This window comes from Chironomus tepperi, unplaced genomic scaffold, assembly GCF_022539635.2.
Source record: "Chironomus tepperi strain 1889 unplaced genomic scaffold, CSIRO-AGI_Ctep_v1 contig_359, whole genome shotgun sequence".
NCBI lineage: Eukaryota > Metazoa > Arthropoda > Insecta > Diptera > Chironomidae > Chironomus > Chironomus tepperi.
Genome location: NW_027226481.1, coordinates 3850342 through 3870575, shown reverse-complemented (window position 1 = coordinate 3870575; position 20234 = coordinate 3850342). Strand labels below are relative to the sequence as shown.

At 31.1% G+C, this 20234-nt stretch overlaps 1 protein-coding gene across 1 annotated transcript; it reads right to left on the bottom strand.

Annotated features, from left to right (window-relative positions):
• Positions 1-17159: 17159 nt before the first annotated feature.
• LOC139094924 (transmembrane protein 120 homolog) lies at positions 17160-19637 on the bottom strand. Its single transcript, XM_070646161.1, has 6 exons — positions 19491-19637; positions 19298-19413; positions 18417-18555; positions 17987-18344; positions 17535-17911; positions 17160-17406 (listed from the first exon to the last, which is right to left on the bottom strand). Exons 1-6 carry the CDS (start codon positions 19554-19556, stop codon positions 17326-17328), a joined length of 1137 nt encoding a protein of 378 aa, XP_070502262.1. The 5' UTR covers positions 19557-19637; the 3' UTR covers positions 17160-17325.
• Between the last annotated feature and the right edge of the window lie 597 nt (positions 19638-20234).

Genomic DNA, 20234 nt, shown 5'->3' with positions numbered 1-20234 from the left:
AATAGTCATTTCCAAGAGTTTTTAACCTAATATTGGAAAATTGAAGCGAAATTTAGCTTTTTTGATGAGTTTTCATCCTAATATTGCAAAATTGAGGGAAACTTTGGCAATTCCAAATATTTATCACCTTAATATTGGAAAATTGAGGTCAAACTTGGCTTTTCCAAGAGTTTTTGATCATAATTTAGGAAAATTGAGGTAAAACTTAGCTTTTCCGAGAGTTTTTGACCATATTTTGGGAAAATTGAGACAAAATTCAACATTTCCAATTGTTTTTCACCTTAATATAGGAAAATTGATGCAAAATTTAGCTTTTCCGAGAGTTTTTGATCATAATTTAGGAAAATTGAGGTAAAACTTGGCTTTTCCAAGAGTTTTTGATCATAATTTAGGAAAATTGAGGTAAAACTTAGCTTTTCCGAGAGTTTTTGACCATATTTTGGGAAAATTGATGCAAAATTTAGTTTTTCCGAGAGTTTTTGGTCATAATTTAAAAAGTTGAGGTAAAACTTGGCTTTTCCAAGAGTTTTTGATCATAATTTAGGAAAATTGAGGTAAAACTTAGCTTTTCCGAGAGTTTTTGACCATATTTTGGGAAAATTGAAGTAAAACTTAGCTTTTCCGAGAGTTTTTGACCATATTTTGGGAAAATTGAAGTAAAACTTAGCTTTTCCGAGAGTTTTTGACCATATTTTGGGAAAATTGATGCAAAATTTAGCTTTTCCGAGAGTTTTTGATCATAATTTAGGAAAATTGAGGTAAAACTTAGCTTTTCCGAGAGTTTTTGACCATATTTTGGGAAAATTGAGACAAAATTCGGCTTTTCCGGCAGATTTTCACCCAAAATTAAGATATGTGACCAAAAATTCGACTTTTCCGAGGTTTATTCACAAGGGATTGAGAATATTAATGTGAAATTTGATTTTTTTCGAGAATGAAAATTGAATTTTCACTATTTTCACAATTTTCTATTTGAGTTTTTGAGTCCTAAATAATAGGCGGTATTTATATGAAATACCGCGGTATTTGGCGGTATTTAGCGGTATTTATATGGAATACCGCGGTATTTGGCGGTATTTCGCGGTATTTGTATGGATACCGCGGTATTTAGCGGTATTTTGCGGTATTTGTATGGATACCGCGGTACTACCGCGGAGTTTCTCAGCCTGGTCATTTTCCGTCCAAGTGACTGCAATGTGTCTGTCATGTAGCGTCTAAGGGGCTGTAATGTGGCGTTCAAGTGACTATAATGTGGCGTTCAAGTGGCTACCATGTGGTGTCCATGTGTCTGTAATGTGGCGTCCAAAAGGCAATTTTCATGATATCTGCCATAAAAATTCCCACTTGTATGTCATGTTTCCCTCTTTCTGCTGCCATGCTTTAAAACATGTGCCGATCAGGTTACATAACCATAAATTTGCTATAAATTACTTTAACATTAAATCTTTTCCATATTTCTCCAAAGCCTCACAAAAAGCAACAAAATATCCAACAAAGAATAAGAATGAATAATTTTAATGACGTTAACAGACATGTCGAGGTCAAGTAAAGGAGATAGGCATAACACAATGAAGTAAATCTAAAGAAAAAGATGAGGGTCAGGTGAATAAAAAGTAAAATCTTTTTAAATTAGGGCAGAAGGTAAAAAGAGATGAATTTTTCATGTTTAAGTCAAGTTGACAGTCTCACAGGAGCACTTAAAGAATAGAAATTTTTATCATTTTTTGTTGTTGTTGTTTGTTGCTCCCAACTTCTTCACTTAATAATGACAGCAGCAGCCAAGTGTAAGGAAAAAGTTAAGGCTATCCCGCATGGGAGAAATTTTCATAAACTTTAAATGATGCTTCAAAAAGATTTTTTCTTCCATTCTTTGGCACTGTTACTGCTTTCACTAGTTGCTTCAACAATTTACACAGTTTCTAGTCGAGATAAAATTATTGCTCTTGTCCTTTCTCGTATTTTATGTGCTTACGTAAGCATACATAGCTTGGAAGCATGCTTGAAAGAGAAATAAGCAAGTTTTGTATCATTTTTAGATTTTTTTTTGCTGTTGGATGCATTTAAACAGCTATAATTTTCACTTTTTTTGTTGCATGTTTTGGCAAATGTTGGGAAATTAAGTTAGGAGTGTCTATGAGAACGGTCAGGATGAACTTAGCTAGGATTTTAATTAAATTAGAGACAATTAACGTTATTTAAACAATTTAACGTATTTTTCAAATTTAAATGAAAAGTATGAACATTTGTATGGTTTTTAGTAAAAGATATAGCTGTTATATGGTTCTAATAATAAGAAAATGGCATTTTAAAGTTTAAAAATTATTGTTTAGTATCTCAAAACTTACCAAAAATGAGTAGCACAAATTCAACACAATTAAATGCGTTTCTAACATTAGAAACTAAACAGTAACTGATTCTAAAATGTTTTGAATTCAGATACATACTAGATATCTCCAAGAACATCCCATCTACAAAAATAAAATCAGTAAAAAAACCTACCTATTCACAATGAACAGCTACATGCGAGTATGTAGCATTGTACTTGACTCTGTTGCTTCCCAATGTTACAGACATCATGACTTTCAACTCTTTTTTTTTGTGTATATGCTCTGGGTGTTTTTTTCCTCGAGTTTTCCTCCTTGTATTGTTTGCTGTATCTCAACATGCCTTCTGTTTCAACTCACTTCACTTATGCTTCACTCATTCAAAAAGTGGCATTACACAAAAAAAAAAAATCCTGTTTCATCCAATGTATAAAAGTGTTTCGGAAATTATTATAATGCGGCTTGAAATGAACGAGTGATGGGGTTTCCTCATCTCTAGTTATTGTACTCATTCTACCCTTTCATGTGTCGAGATTAAAGATGAAACAGAAAAATTGAAATGAAAAGAAGTTGGAGTGGATTTTAGTATTGAAGTAGATTAAACAATACACTACAATGGATATTTGAGAGAGTTAAGAATAGCTTTTATGGAAATTTATGACAGATGAATTGGTTTAGTATGACGAAGCACTGGATGTATGAAGTATATTAATCAGGTTATCTTGACAGTCATAAAAGTTGAATAAAGGGGATCATCAACCTTATAGAATGCAGGGCAATTACTACTCAAAGTTTGATATTTGTGCGGGAAAATTAATTCAAATTTGACAGAACCGTAGAAAGTCAATGAATGCTTTGATTCAATTGTGGACAACTTGTGGACAACCTATTGTTCCGCGATTCACTAATGTGAGCCGTATATCTTGTGTTGTTTTGATCGAGGCTTATAACCAGATAAGTTGCAAAACAGACAACAGTCTGTCACAGACAACAAAACCTACAATTTACCATAATTTGAATGGTTTTACAAGAAAAATCACACACATTATTAAGAAATTGTAAGGTTCTTGCATGTGCCAGGCGCCTGTTCTGCAACTCTGCATACAACCAAGATGCGTTGCGAAAAGAAAATACTGTCCAACACTGATTTAATTAAAATTTTATGATTTTACATAATACAGTTTGAATGCATCGACATGCTACTCACAAGCCAGATCAGATTCCTCTCAAAACTCATTCATTACTGTGTTACTAGATTAAATTTTTTTCCTTGTTCTACATAACCTAACTTTTGAACTATGTAAATAAATTAATATGAACACTCGCTACAGCCTCTATTCCTCAATAAAACCATGAAACTTCAAAAACAAAGAGATTTTTTTTACAAAAAAAAAAAAAAAAATGTTAAAAGCACTTCCATAAATTGCATTATATAGCTAAATTAAATCTGACTTTGCGGATTATTTTTCATATTGCAACTTTTCCCATTTTCATATTTTCACCATTTATGGATATGAAACAGAAAGAGCGACTAAACATGAAAAACTTTTTCCATTTCAGTCTTTATACTTTTAATATTAGTCGAAAGCTATTTTCATTGTTTCGTCAGCTTAAAAGCATTTTTGCATTTTTTTTCTTCTTCTCTCTGCTCTTTTTACTTTTTGATGCTGATTTAATGGAAAATGCTGTTCCAGATTTTTTTTTGCTGCTTTGATGGTGAACAGAGCAAAGAATTGAAAAGTTTACAAAGTGTTGGAAGTTGAAGTGAAATGAAAGGATGCATATTGTCATTTGTTTTATTTTTTGATGTGATGTACATCAGGACTGTTTATGAATTGACTGTCTTATGGAATTATGATATGGATATGATTTAATCCTTTGAGAGTGCAACTATTTTCCCATTAAATAAGATGACTAGTCGACTTCTTTCAGGATTTCTGGTGGTTTACTATGCGAAGAACTGACCAAGGAACAGGCTCAATGGTATCTAAGTGTAGATTCGATCTTATTATAATGTGATTAACTATGTTATATGTCAGAAAGAAGCAGTTGAATTTACTAACTTTGAGACTTTATTGGCTGAACAGCAAATTTTGGCAAATTTCACTAATTACAGTAAAATTGAGTCAAAAACAGCCTCCATGTGGCCTTCCGGGCACTTCTGTGTTTTGTTTTCCATAGCGACTGGATTGAGCTGCAGGTTGTTCTTGAATTATTGATCTGATACACTTACCCACTTGTTAATAACAAGCAGCAAGCTTTCAAAACAACGGCGCAACCCAGAAACCTGAGATTCATATTGTTGGAATTAGATTCAAGTAACGGTCTTTCAATGGTTTGTCATTGGAAGTGCAAAAGTAAGGGAGATACAGGAAATATATGATTTATATATGCTACTTTGCCATAAAGTCGAGTACCCTCCCGATTACTCAGTGGTAAGAGCATGTGACTGGAAATTATAGGACGTGGGTTCGAATCCCAATTCACTATTCTAAATTATACTTCTTCTATCAGATCACGCACTATGACATTAAGAAATGAACAATTCTTAACAACAGAGAAACTCGCAATGATCAAACTTGTCATCATCCTCAAATATTTGCTTCCTCTAAATTGGCTATAAAAATCCTACCTGAACTCAAAATTCTAGTTTTGGTTAGTGTTTATTTTCAAGAATATTTATAAGGCGGCTATTAACATGCATTTTATTAATCTGGTTCCAAAAATTATCTATTTGATGTGTAGAACAAGAATCGCAACGTTTTATAGACATATCTAATTTGAATATTTTTCTATCTATTGTATTTTGCTTAGTCATGCAACTAATAGAATAATTTTGCAAAACAACTTAAAATTCGCTGACGTTGAAAAATATATCCAACAAAGCTTAGCATCAAAACAGACTAGAATATGATAAATAAGACAGTGACTGAACTGATGTGTTAAAGTAATCCATAAGATGTTAATTACACATCTATGTCCACAAATTTAAATTAAACTTCCAACATCAATGAAATCAAAAATCTCTTGCCATGTCCCATAAAATGGCAATTCAATCCTTTTGATCCCCTTTTTATGTACCGACTTTATTAAGTTTGTTCTGCATTAGTCACACAATTTTCTTTTGTGTAAGTCTACATACGATGAATATCCATTATAATCCTCAAAACTTCATTTCGTCCAGCAATTTTTCTCTCCTTTTTCATACTCAATATAATGTCTGACAGTTACACAAGACTTCATTACATCCATGGTTACTTGAAAGGACATTTTATACACATGTCCACAATCACAGTCTCGGTTCCTTCACTTTGATGTAAGAAATGACTTTTTTTCTCCTTTAAATGTTGATTTTTTTACTTCTAAAGATTGTACGGCATTTTTATTTAGGGGGTTCGTTCGTAAATTACGTCAATTAATATTGTCAAGGACGTCATGTACCTGCAAATCAGGAACTCACACCTAAACAAGCCGAGAAGCACTTATTCAGATTTACTGCTGCGTTAATGATTTTGCACAAATTTTGAGGTTAGGACAGTTAAATGACGTCGACGTGGAAGCTGTTATCTGCCAGATTCCCCAAACTGCCATGTCTTTCACGGCACACACATTACGAGCAAGTTTCCGACCATCTGCAAACAACTCAATAAACCTCATTTGTGTACATTCCCATCATGTGAATTTTGCTTCACTCCTTTTTATTCCTCATTGCCATCAGCTATAAAATCATATTTCATTCTCGGATGTTGTATGTTTAAATTGCAAACATTCCACTGAGATACCTTTTCAGTCCTTGAGTATACTGTATATGGAAGGACAAAAAAAAGAAACTCTATTGTAGTTAGATTAAAGATTTCTTTCTGATGTGCACTTGATGAAATACTTGGGTTTGCCTTTTTGAAGGATGTGGAAGTGGAAGAATAGATGGAATATTTATCAGAATTAAAAGTAAACAATGTTCTGACGGGGAGTGACTTTGAATGATTTTAAATTATGTATTTAAAAGTGATTATGGAGTTGAAACTGGATATGTTCAAGGGAGACCTGTGGAAGCTTTATAAAGGAAGTTTGTTGTATTTTGTGTCTTGGTCAAATACAACTAAGGTGCTGTGCAATGAGCATTGTATAGAAAAAGCAAATTTAAGTAAGCATTGCGCCATATTCTATATCAACTCTTGGTAGCTCAGTATGTAAGAGTACTTGACATGTAATTAAGAGCGCGTGGGTTCGATTCCCAATCACGCTATGCTGGGGATGGATTCTTATTTTTCTGGAACCTTACTGTAAGCGTCCATAGTCTTCCACAGTCTTGGAAGGAACACGTTGCTAGAGACATCAGATATTGGAAAATGGTAGAACAAGCTTTAAATGCCTGGAATTTACAGAAAAAATCAAGAAAATTATATTTACGTATACAAATACATCATTTAGCCAAATAATTTATTCAATTCCTTATACTAATGTGTTCCTTAATTTAATGACAAAATTGCTTAAATTTAAAATATTTACATTAAATTCCTTATGCTGCCTGTATAATTGCCTTTTTCTCTGGTTGCTTATTAATAATTTGTCTTGCATGTCTTAGCACTAAATAATAATAACATCCAAGTATAAACAAAAGTCCAAATATTTCATAGATCACAAGGGGCTTTGGAACTGAGCAGTTGGGTAGGAACAGCACCATTATTGAATGACCCAAAATTATTGAGAATTGAAGGACCTATGGACATAAAGGAATTAATAATTGGAAATAAATTTTTCATGCTCAAAACTTACTTGAAGGATCATGAAGAACTGCTTCATATATTTCTTATTGTACGTCAAGTTAAGTCCAATACACACAACTCTTACAGACATTGAAACTGTGTGTTCAATTGAATTTATCCAGCCTAGGAAGAATCCATGACCACCAGGATAATAATTTGTACCAAACCACAAAAGTACTGGAACTGTTGAATGATGCACAAGCAGATATGTAGCAACTGAGTCATTTTTCTTGCAAATTACGCACACGACACTTTGGAAAATATACAAAAATTCAGACACAATAAATTGATGACTTAATGTCACTTCTAGTTCTGATAGCCATGATCCTGACTTGTCATTGGGCTGACAAACCCAGTCGTATACAAAAAACCAAAGATAGCATCCTTGGATCATGAAATATGAACATCTAATTGCTAGCACCACATCCAGCCACGTGAAAAGTTTTTGATAATTTAAAGGCTTCCGATTTTCAAAAAATCTTGGCAATATCTTTAAAATAATCACTACGTAACTGATGTAAAGTAATATAATTGCGTATGGAGATCCCATAAGGAACTTATCGCGAATTCTCTCGTCCGCATGATCGTAGAAGAAGCTTAATGCTTTAAAAACTTGAGTTGTGTTCATTATGAATATTCGCAAATTACTGAAAATTCTTGAAAATGTTTTGGTATTATTTATATCAGTTTTTGGCACAAAAAATATTTTCGTCATAGAATATTTGCAAAAAATCCAGAATCAACAGCACACCAAATTTAGAACAGGCTCGGTTTTTTTCAATTTGAATTGTTTGAGTAGATCAAAACATGATGTATTTGTTCCCCGAAAATTCCATAAAATTTGCATATTTAGGCATTGTCACGTAGAAGAAATTTTGCTAAATTTATTGTCTAAAAAGTGCAAATCATCTTGAAAATGATGAAGGATGGTCAGTGATTTTAACGACTTTGCCACCTAATGATTAATATACTAAAGTAAGTAAGTAAATATAATTTATAACCGGAGGAATTTAGAATACACGAGTTAGAATAAATATTGTGACTTTAAAAGACAATTGGGAATTTCAAAGACTTTAAAGTAGGGATCGACAATACTGCAAGTATACTGCAAGTAATGGATACAACCACTAGAATTTCATGTGAATTCTAGCACTTGGACCTACTTGTACGTAAGACTTTAAGCAATGTGCTTACTTGCATGCAATTGTCGATTCCTAATTTCAAAGCCTCCCGAATTACACAAATGAAGAAAGCTCCGAAAAAATTCTTTTATGGAAGTTGCTTCTATTTGTTTGTCAAATGGACGTCACATTAAAGGGGCTCCATATGGAAGTGGCTACCAGTTGGCAATTATTTGTTATTAATAAAGAGCTTTATCTGGCCTTTAAAGCTTCGTGGTGGAGCCATCTTCATTTGTGTTTATCAGCACACGTTTATCAGGACTACCAGTTGTATAATTGAGGATAGCTACATGATATCCAGACGGCAGCCACACCAATTTTCATATTGATTGCAATTTGATTATCATCTGGCTGCCAAGAAAATCCTGTGTTGATCGGGTTAAGTTCTGTTCCTGTTTATATTTTATAAATATCAGGCATATGGATACCATAAATTCTGGAGATTACAAATTTTGGGAAAAATCAGGTAACAGCACGTTCTCAAATCATTTAATTTAATCGGATTGCTTTTTATATCCATGCAGTAAGTCTTACTACGTTCCAATTAATCACTCAAATATCAAAATCGTTAAAATATGCAAATGAGGATCATATTCACACCAATTTGTTTACTATTTTTGGCGCTCTTTTACAGTTCATTGATTCTTCGAATTTACTCATCCACATTTTACTACTCATATCCAATAAAAACTTGTTTTTGTTATTTTTTCTACATTTTTATGGAATCAATCGTGACTTTGCGTTTTTTGTTTGCATTTCAATCAAGTGATCACCAAAAATTATTTAAATTTTTGGAATGGCAACTGTTATGCATATACTTCGTAAAAATCAAGTTTCTTGTTATAGCTCAATCAGTAGCTGCTTAAGAATATAAATAATATCAACAATGCCTCGCCAAGAATCCCAATAAAACTCAGTTATTCCCTTCTTCCTATATACTCATGCCTTTATTTTGTTGAAATTCAATCAAGTCAGTGACTGACTAAAGTTGGATAGATAATAAAAATGGCAGAGATTTTCCATGTCATGCAAGTAAATTCAGCACGCAATTCCTCAACATAACAATCTCCTTGTTCTTGGAGCAATGAAATGAAGAATCCTTATGAATTATTATGCTGCCTTTTCTAGCAATAATAAAGTATATGTATGCATGCTATATGAATTTATATGAAATATCTTCAAAGGCAAGTTTGAAATTTTAAGTGATGGAAGCGCATTTGCTGAGAAAATTTAATTTCATTTAACGATCTTTTGAAATTTGAATTGTTTAATTTGCAGTTTTTCAATTTTAGTTGAGTTTGAATTTTTGAAAACCGTTATTTTTTAAATTTTGAGGTTAAATAAAATTGATTGAATTTTGAGGTTAACGGTTCTATTAGACATAATTACAGCCAGGTCATAGGCTTCATCACCGTAAATACATCCTAATGAAAATCAATTACCCAGCCAACAACAAACTGAACTTAAATTTTCAAAAAAATCTAAAAAAAAAGTCCTCAATAACTTTAAGAGGAATAAGAAGAAGAGCAGCTGTTGTGGAATTTATGGAAACATTTCAATAAATATAGTAATGTTGGGCAGATAAAAATTCTTCATTCGCTTATTTATTATTTATTTCTACTCGATTTGCCGCTACTAGCAATATTTCTTGCAGATTATGTTGATGATAAGCATTGCTGGGATCATATTTAATAATATTAAATTATATAGTAAAAGCGGGATGGTGAATATTGAAATTGATTGGATAATTTGTTCATAATTTAATTTGATTTATGTTTAATATAAAGGAATTAATTTCATTATTAATAAATTAAATTTAAAATCAATGAATTGGTGGAATTGAGAGGAGTATTAATTATAGGTTTATGAAGTTGTATTGTAGGCTAGTTATGTAGCTCCGGATAGCTTAAAACCGATAAAAATTTGCATGAAAATTTTTTCTGCTGGCTCTTGTGAAGTATAACATTTAAAAAATCATAAAATTCAAAAATTTAATAAATTTTCCTTTCGCTGCATGACTTTTATGCTGAAATATTCAATTTTTATGTACTCGAAACATTCCACCTTTGCCATACATCCAAAATTAAAACATAAATCAAAACATTTCGTTACTTTAACATAAAAAGGATTTTCATTTCTTCATTTTTTATGCGAACTCGTACAGACAATAATGTAACATATTCATATTCATATTTTTCATGGTTCCGAGTAAATTCCTCTCTTTTCCTCCCTCGTTGCACTGATTTGTGGCAATTTTTTATTGTTTTTATACTTTTTCTTCTTCAATTTTCTGTTCCTTTCGCTTTCAGTTTCCAATTTGAGTCTTTTGAACTGCGATTTGAAGAAAAATGTTTGATTATGTTGTTGGTTTGGCTGAATGGAGTGAATTTTTAAGAGCATTTAAAAGATTGTTCCAGAAGCTACAAATGATGCAAAACACATTTTAATGAAGAACTTTGAATTTTAGATTACCGTTAAGAAATTTTTCAAAAACATTTGAGATGCGAAAAAGTGATGCAAAGATTCAAACGAGAAAGCGCAAAATTTGAATAGAGCAAATTCAAATTTGACTGAACAGAAAAAGGATGCGAAAATTCAAAAAATAAAAAGTCGTTAAAATTCAAATTTTTAGTAAAAATTCATTTCAAATTTAAATTCACACTCCTAATTGATTCTGCCTTTCTAAACATCCTTATTTTGACTTTCTGTTGATAGTGAAACATTTTAAAAATCAATAAAAATGCGTCTTAATTCAAATATTGAAATTTGAACTCAAAATTCATTCAAAAAACAAAAATCTATGAAATAAGATGAAAAATTCTTTGTTTTGAACCCCTCGAAATTATTTTTATATATGAATGGTTCATATCACATGCACGATGATGCTCTTTTATCATCACAAACAATACACATATCCGCTACCCTCGCCAACCAACTAAGAAAAAGAAGAAAAATTGATAAAAAGTGTATAAAAATGTGCGTACATGTGCAAAATAAAGAAGACTCGTTAAATGTATGGTACATTGAACCCTACTAAAGTAATTTTATGTTGAAATTTAAGAATTTTCCATCCTTTTGTTGCACATAAAGGAATTTATATTCATATAAAACTCGATTTTGATTCACAGAAGTGTGAAAATTTAATGTCTTGATTTATTAACTTAATCATTGTACATACAGTTATAGAAAATAATATTCTGCATCTTCTTCATATTATCATGCAATTTATGTACGAATAATGGAAAATTATTTCATTTTCTTGCCAATGTAAATGTTCCTTATTTTTGGAAAATCTTCAATTTTCCATTTTCTCTTATGAGTCAGACTAAAGGAAGTTAAATTGTCTGGGATGGAGAATGACTTCTTTTTTTGGCAAGTGACTGTTATTAGTTGAGATTTTCAGCTTCATGAAACTATTAAATTCATCATCTGTAAATAAATCATTTCAATTGACTTAATGGGATTGGGAATTGTGTCTCTAAATTAGATTATTGTTAAATTTTGCATTGCTTTGCTGTTTTGAGGAGTTTTGGGAGGGAATTTGTGAGATATGTATACAAATTTGCTTTGAATTAAAGGTTGGACTTCTTATTTTAATCGAAAATCCTTTAAATTAAAGTTAATTTGATCAAAAATTATAAGTCGATTTGAGTTTGTTCTGGTTACTGCTGACACTTGTGAAGTATAACTTTTCATATAAATTTCAATCGGTTATTAGCAAATTCAATCCAAATAAACCGATTGAAAATTGGCTTTGATCTCTGCAATCTGAATTGAAAAATTCAAAAATTAAAAAACCGTTAAATATTATTTTCACTCACATTAGCTTTTTGCTGCTTTTATTAATCCCATACCACGATTCAAAGCCACAAATCAAGCCACACTTTAATCATTTAAATGCAAAATACTCTAAGGCATTTAATTATAAAAATTGTTTATATTTTATGATATTAACCTGATGTTTACATTAATTTATATCATGACCGTCCAGTACGTAATATGAAAAAATGAATTTAATCAAAATCACGTAGCTAATAGCAACATATACATATTAAAGAACAACTGACCATAGAGAGAAATTTTCATTTTCTTTAACTACATCAAAATGAATTTTTTTATCCTCATCTCATCAAAATGCTCCTTTTTTCTACACTAACCAACAGGTATAGTATGTAGAGCATGCATGTATATTTAGTAGCATATCGTGTGCTATAAAAAAATAAAATAAAATTATTCATGTAAAGCTATAAAAACTTTCTCATCAACTTAATTTATAATTTTTTATGTATGAGAAGTTTTAATGAATTTAATTTCATCTATTTTTAATTAATTAGTTTTTAAAACTTTATAATTTAAAAGTTTCCTGTATTTGTTTCCAATTTTTTCGTTCATAGTTGCTTGCTCTTTATGATGAAATATCTGATTGGTGAGATATGATATGGATTTAATATTTTGGAATTGTTTGCTGACTTTTGGTGGCAATATTAGAAGGATATTCAATTTTTAGCATTCGAATCTTTGCGAATTCTAAGGTTAAAGAGGGAACCACTAATCCATAGCATAGCCCGAATGCAATGCTCATTGAATAGCTATAGTTGTGTTGGACGAGTAAGTAAACTTCTTTTTTCCGCGGCACATCTTTGTGGCAATTTTCGACCGAAACCGTTCATGACAAACAGTTCATGGTCTTTTCAAGTATATTTGGCGACAGACTTTTGTGAAGCGGCATACAGGTTGCCCACAACTGTATTAGACCAAGACACAAAATCCAGCATTTAGAAACATCAATCCTCTTGGTATTGGCAATTGACAAGCTATATCTATCTTCAGTTCGTCATCAGAAGGAGATATAAAGCACAATTGATCAGTTAAGTAAGTAACTTAATTTTAATGGGAAAGCAAACGGATAATTTGACCTTAAAGCTTTACACTTACTTGACATGCCAATTCAAGCAATTATTTACCATTTTTAAAATGCAACCTTTCAGGCAATCGTGTTTTCCTAAATTTAAGACTGTGTTGATAACATGCATGTTCAATGTTATTTCTTTAAAGAGCCATATCCGAGCAGCACAATGCGGCGAGGAACATATTTCGACGAAGAATCACCCGTCACGTTGAAGTCAGGACAACTCTGTGTCTTCCCGTTAATAAGGCTACATAGCGGTGTCCAAGCCAAAATGCTGAACTTCTCGGATCATTTAACACTCAAGACAACTCTTTTGATATCAAACTCCTACACTTGATATTGAATTTCCGTCTTAAGAGCTTGTCTCTGTAGGTTTATGAAACAGTAAGATAATACAAATTAAAGTAATGAGATATGTAGGATGTCATCAGTTTCACCTTAAATTCCATTTTTACTGTCTTCTTTTTCATCCAACCATTTGTTTATTCTCCTTTTTTGAGATATACATAAGTTCACAACAATGCTCTTGAAATTCTTTATATTGTCAACTTTATGTAATGTCTTTTAGATGGAATTCATTCATCACATTACTTTTCCATTTGTCAAGATTGAAAAGGGACATTTTTGTCATAATCCTACATGGATTTGCTAAGAGAAATAAGGAAAATATTTTTCATTCGTATTCTTAACGAATTAGATTGGAAGACTTGATAGAGAGGAGGTTTGAAGCGCTTTTGTAGAGTTCAGACTAGCTGAATTCAGCCATATTTGCTGGTTTTCTCTTTAATATCTGAACTTAGGATACAAAAGCTCAAGTTTAGTATTTACAGAAATGTAATTTGAGAATTTTTACACACAGTTGCTAAATTCAGCTTTGCAGTGCTAAACATTAACTGATTCAGCTTTGTAGTGCAAAATTTAGCTGAATTCAGCAAAACTTTAGCTTCATATTGCTGAATTCAGTCATTCTTTAGCAAAAAATTGCTGAATTCAGGCAAATTTTGACACCAAATTGCTGAATTCAGTTAAATTCAGTACAAAACAGCTTTATTCAGCCAAAAATCATTTTCAGCTCAGTTTATTGAATAAACTGTTATCAAAACATCTAATATCCATCCACAAAATCAAGCTAAATCCGAGAGAATACGACAGAAAAAAAAAATGTCTGCAACTTATTCCAAAAAAAAAAGTCGTAAGAAAGCAGATGAAGGAAGGTGGAATAAGGGAAATAATAATGCGTAAATAATTGATGTGATCTCAAATGCCTGTCAAAATGTAAATCTTATTCCCTTATATTCTCTCCACTCTGAAACGTTAGTCAGCAATATAAGTATGTGCCGCTATTTAGTGTAAATCACGTGTAAAAATTGTTTAAAAAGAAATTTTTTTTCTGGCATTTGATAAATTGAGAGGAAATTGCATGGATCAATGAACGTATCAGTAAGCAAGGTTCTATTGTTGGATATAGAAATGCTGGATGTAAGCAAAAAAAATATATCGGCATCGTCATGATTGTGTTTTTTTTAGATACAGAAAGCAGATGCTGAGGGAAGAAAATTGTCATTTCCTTTAGCTATAATGTAGCAGGTGAGGATTCACTTTGGGATGGGGATGAATTATAAATCTTAATTTCAAAATAAAAATCAAACTTTAATTTTAACGGAAATTTTAAATTCAAATTTTTAGAAACCGTACAAATTCGAAGCTGATAAATTTCAAATTTTACAAAATCCGTTAAATTTTTTTCAAGGAATCTAAGTAGTAAAGCGCCTGCTTCCATAAGTTTCACCAGCATGACTGTCTTACTAACATTCGTCCTTTCATATTCTTCATCGACAAGCGGAATTCGTGTAGAAGGAAACAATTTCCTGAAGAGAAAGTTCTGGTCAAAAGTACAACGATGATGGTGATGAAAAAATCTCATCAATTGCCTTTTCTCCGTACTTGTTCGAAAGATACAGAAATTGCATTTTTTCGGCTTTTTTTATTACATTCCAAGCCGGAAGGCATAAAATGTAATTTTTTTATTAAATTGTATCTTCCTTTATCATCATAGACATTTTTCTTATTTTTTCTTTAATATCCATTTAATAATTTTCTTCTTGGAATAAAGAGAAAATTTTCAAATAATATGAGATATAATTTAATGTGGGCCTTTGGCCTTTTTTGTGTAAATTTTTAATTCATTGGATGTTCGGATATGAATTGAGATTAAATTGCATTTTATTTTTATTTTATATCTATAGCTATAATAGGAAAATTTCTATTTTCAGCATTATTACTGTGATTTACGATGAAATTGGGTTTTGTAATTTGAGTTAGCAATAGATTGCAGGATATTTTAACGAACATTTTTCAAAATATTTCCTGACCGCTTGAGAACCGATTAGAATTTTCAAAAATCTAAAAACCGTTTGAATTTCCAAAACCTTTCAACAGTATTTTTAACAACCAATCAAGTTTTCCTCGAAAAATTATTAATTAAAGCAGAATGTCAGCTATAGAAGCATCAATTGCACACGGTCTGAATGTTTTGGAACATTCAATTTATTGCTGCAACCCAGAGTGTGATTTTTTCAAATGCAGCAATATGAAATGGTGAATAGTTCAAAAATTTCAATTAAATTATAAAATTTAACATTTCTCTGACTTTTTAGCTTGTTGGATCATTTGAGAGAGTGTAAGGCAAAGCATCATGCTAATTGCGTAGTCTGTAAGGAATTGTTAGCTTTGATATGCAGACATGCTCGATTTTGTTATAATCATCACTGTAGAATTCCGTATTGCATGGTAATGAAGGATAATATGGATTATAGTGAGGATTCTGATGTTGAGCCGGTCAGTGAACCGAAAATTAAGAAGGTAAATGACATTCAGTTAATGCTTCTTGTGTTTTAATAATATTACTTATTTGTAGGAAATTATTGACAATTATCGAGATGTTCAGCAAGTCAATAGAAATTCCACTGAACCGTTATCCAAAAAACCACGGCTTGATTCACCTCCAAATGTTAAGGAAGAATTTAATTTTTCATCTTCACGATCGATTCCGTTGCCTGTTTTTCCACTTCCATCACTTGCCAAGCATTTATCTGATAATCCAGCACCAACAGACAGACATACGAGACAATTTGATTTTGAACCAAGTACATCGGGATATAATTCACAATTTTCGGAACATTTTCCTCTTGACAGATTGAATGATGCATACAATTTATATTATTCGAATCAAAACGAAAACAGCAATCACAGAAATATTTTCGCTGGAAGGAAGTCTTCATACAAAGAATACTGACAATTCATTCCTATTTCGGCTGTATGATATGGAAGAGTAAGTGATTTGATGAGTTTTCGAGATGTCTAGCGCATTTCTGGATGATTTGATACCGATTAGATTTATTTAATCCAATTTTTAATCCTAGGATTTAATTAAAATCTGAAGATTAGTTTAATCTGGTTTAACCTTCGAATTGATTTTGTTGACAGTCTGCATACCAGTCTGACAATTTAATCACAAAATACCAACAGCAACTATAGACTGTTCTAAAAATCGTTCACAAAAACATCCAAGTAAACAAATAAGGAAGGAAATTTTTCCAAAATTAAATTTTTTCTTCTTTTTTCGGCCTTACAGCATAACAAGAAAGGATGAAGGAATCCTTTGGGAGAAATTCAAAGAGCGGCAAGATGTGACGTAAAGCATATTTTCTTACAAATTTATGATGACAAGATGCGATGGAAAAATATGTTTTTATACAAAAGGAGTGAAACGGATGAGCCTGAAGTGAGACAAAAAGTTTGGGGGAAAGGAATAGCTTGTTTTGGTGCTAGAAAATTGATTTAGAAAGGGAGAATAAATTGAGTTATGACTTTAGTGGTTTATAGACGTCTTATGCTTATTCATGTTAGTTTAGCCTTAAGTTTATTGATTTAGAAGTTTTTGTATAGCTGTAAAATATTGAATTAAAACACAGTTGAGTTAACAAAGTAAATTAAATTTTATCTATTTATCAATCATATCCCATCCATCATTAAATATAATGATTTACAATCCATACACATATAATATCCATCAAACTACTTCATATACCATATTTTCACTCATTTTAAGGAAATTTTTAATGTATTTTTAAAGAATAATTGTCTTATTTCGTTTTTGCTGTTTCAGCTTCCATGTAATTATCATCATGCGATTCACTCATTCGAATTTTCTCAGCTTTTTCACCCTAATTGGAGGAAAATTAAATGATTTAATAAAATTTGAATATTTAACGGTTTTGTAAAAATCAAATTTAATAGAAAAAAAATCAATTTAAAATTAAAAAAACCGTTAATTTTTAATCAAATTTCTCACCTTAATTTGCTGTCGAATTCTCATCGCCCACGACATACTCTTAAGTCGATATCTCTCTTTAATTTGACCATGCAATTTTTGTGGTATAATCATGATTGTTGTCCATGTATTGCCAATAAACAAGAACAGGAATAGAATGCTGAGTACGGAAACTTGCCATGGAGCATCTGGATGCTTCGATAAATTATATAGCGTGTAGCTGTTGTATGCTTGATAGACATATCCGCCAATAAGGAACGGCAATAGAAAAGTCAATCCTTTCCACATCCATGAATGGAAGCCTTCAATTGTTATGTCCATGTCGTGTCGCTCACCAAGTGCTTTTAGTCTATATAAAACTCCTTTTTGGTATGCAAACTGGAGATACTGTATGAAGCCTGTTCGGATTAAGTGTATAAATGTGGATTAATTTAAAATTGTGGATTTAACTGTTAAATCTTAGTATAACTTACTGATATAGACATTAAAGTACATGAATTGCGTTCGGAATAGCTGCCATACTTCGCCTTGTGGCCAAATAAGTAATACACCAGCACATACAGTTGATATAAAATGATGCATACGCCACCAACCTTTAATTCTCGATCCATTAACTTTCAATATTGATTCACGAATTGTTAATGTACAATAGTACCAGACGAGTAGAAACATAAATGCTAATTCAAGTGCACGAAAATTTATCAATAAATTGAGTACGGCCATAGTTAATCCAATAATATTGAGTATGAATTTAAATTTTTCATAATCATCTTTATAACGTACTTTTTCAGCACGATTGAGAATTGACACGTTCACATTGCCAAGAATAATCTGTTACGGATGAATTAAATCGATTATTTCAAAGTCCACAAAATGTGTTTTTTTGTGATACAATTTAATTACCTTTAAGTATAAACTATTTTTTTGTGGTAAACTTTGTTCAATTTCAAATAGCTGTGCCTTTCGTTTGAGCATGTCTTTCTCAAGTTCTTGAAGCTTTGTGACGTCATCACTAGTTGATTGCTTTAACGCTTGGCTATTTCTGAATTAAATTAAATTAAACGGGAATGAATTAATAAGATTAATGGATTAACTAAGAAATAAGCAAGTGAGTTACTTGCATTGCACAATGTCCATTTCTTAAAAAAACCGTGGTAATTTCAAAATTGTAGAAAATTCAAAATTTATGGCTCTTTAAAATTTACAAAACCGTTGAAAGTTTGAAATTTACAAAATCGGTTGAAATTCAAATTCTACAAAACCGTTAAAAATTCAATAAAGATTCCAAAAAAGCGCTTTAAGCACTTAAACAATAGCAAGTAATCCCATTCATGTTATGCAAATTCACATTAACTAGTAATTGGTCTTGCATCATTCACGTGCGCTCATTTAAAATCATTACATTTAATCATAAATCACATGAAAGATATATGGAAATTACTAGAAATGTTTGCTATCTGTAATCACCTTGCATTACAAAGTTTATCATTTAATACTATAAAAATGTAAAATTAGATATTTCTAGTCAAAAGAAATTGATAACAGCAACAAACTAATCAGCGGTGAGATTTGACAAGAATCAAGATAAGGAAATTAATTTGTTCAAATTTCACTTTTTTTTTAACATCCAGCTGAGATTTTATAACAGGTCATAAATGATTTAATATTCGCATATATTACACAGAATGTGGCTTTAATAGTTGAAACACTCATGTGTTGATCAATAGTCATTAAAATTTCATCCAATTTTGCCATTATCAAAGAATTTTTAATCATTTTCTTACTTTAATGATTTTGCAATTTGTATCATTCGATACCGTTGATGTGATATATCCTTTGTGCATTTTGATTGCATTTCCTCGAGTCCATCTAGCAGCTCTAAGTAACTTTTATTCACATTCTAGAAATTTTTTGTGGACGTAAAAAGATTTTTTTTTTTATAACTCATCAATTTTTTAATGATTTTTCAATTATCACCTCAAGACTTTTATATTCATTTGATAGATCATCCCACTCTTTAATTAAATCATCTATTTCCGACATTATTTTACACTTAATTACAGTACTTTTACACAATTTAGTAAATAATGTTGTGATCGTACGATACAACAACAACAAACGGAAGTTGTGTGCCCCGCAATATTTATGATCCGTGGGAAAAATACAGTTAATGAGTGATTTCTTAAGAATTAATATGTTTATTAAAGTTATTTTGATACGGAATGATTTAAAACTATTAATTAACATAGATTTTGTCAATACTTAACGGTTAGAATGGCATATTAATGAATAAATTATAATTCAATGATTTACTTAAAGAACCGTGGATTAATCAGAACAAAATTTCAAAAATTTCTATAACGGTCACTCTCCTAATCGCGTGTTTCAACGTATTTAACGGTTTTGCAATAAGGTATAATAATTCTTTTTCTCAAAATTCTTAATAATCATGCACATTGGCGCCTCCACGAGCATATAAAATATGAATGAAAATATTAAGGACATAATAACATCCAGCAATAAAATTTTCAATAACCATAAAATGTCAAATTGATATGGATTTTTCATGTTGACAAATGATAGCATCACAACAAGATAATGCACTGTAGGACGGTATTAAAATATTAGATTTATGTTCTATCTCGTGAAACAATTAAGCTTACCAAGATAAATGCTCAAACACATTTTAGCAAGAGAATTCCAAATGCGATGCGATAAAAA

What these genes read in the sequence shown, in the direction of transcription:
- LOC139094924 (XM_070646161.1), bottom strand. Translation starts at nt 19,556, where the DNA reads ATGTCGGAAATAGATGATTTAATTAAAGAGTGGGATGATCTATCAAAT. An exon ending in AAAATAGTTTATACTTAAAG is followed by an intron (nt 18,345 to 18,416) that starts GTAATTAAATTG and finishes CATCCGTAACAG; the next exon opens with ATTATTCTTGGCAATGTGAA. An exon ending in GTACTTTAATGTCTATATCA is followed by an intron (nt 17,912 to 17,986) that starts GTAAGTTATACT and finishes TAATCCGAACAG; the next exon opens with GCTTCATACAGTATCTCCAG.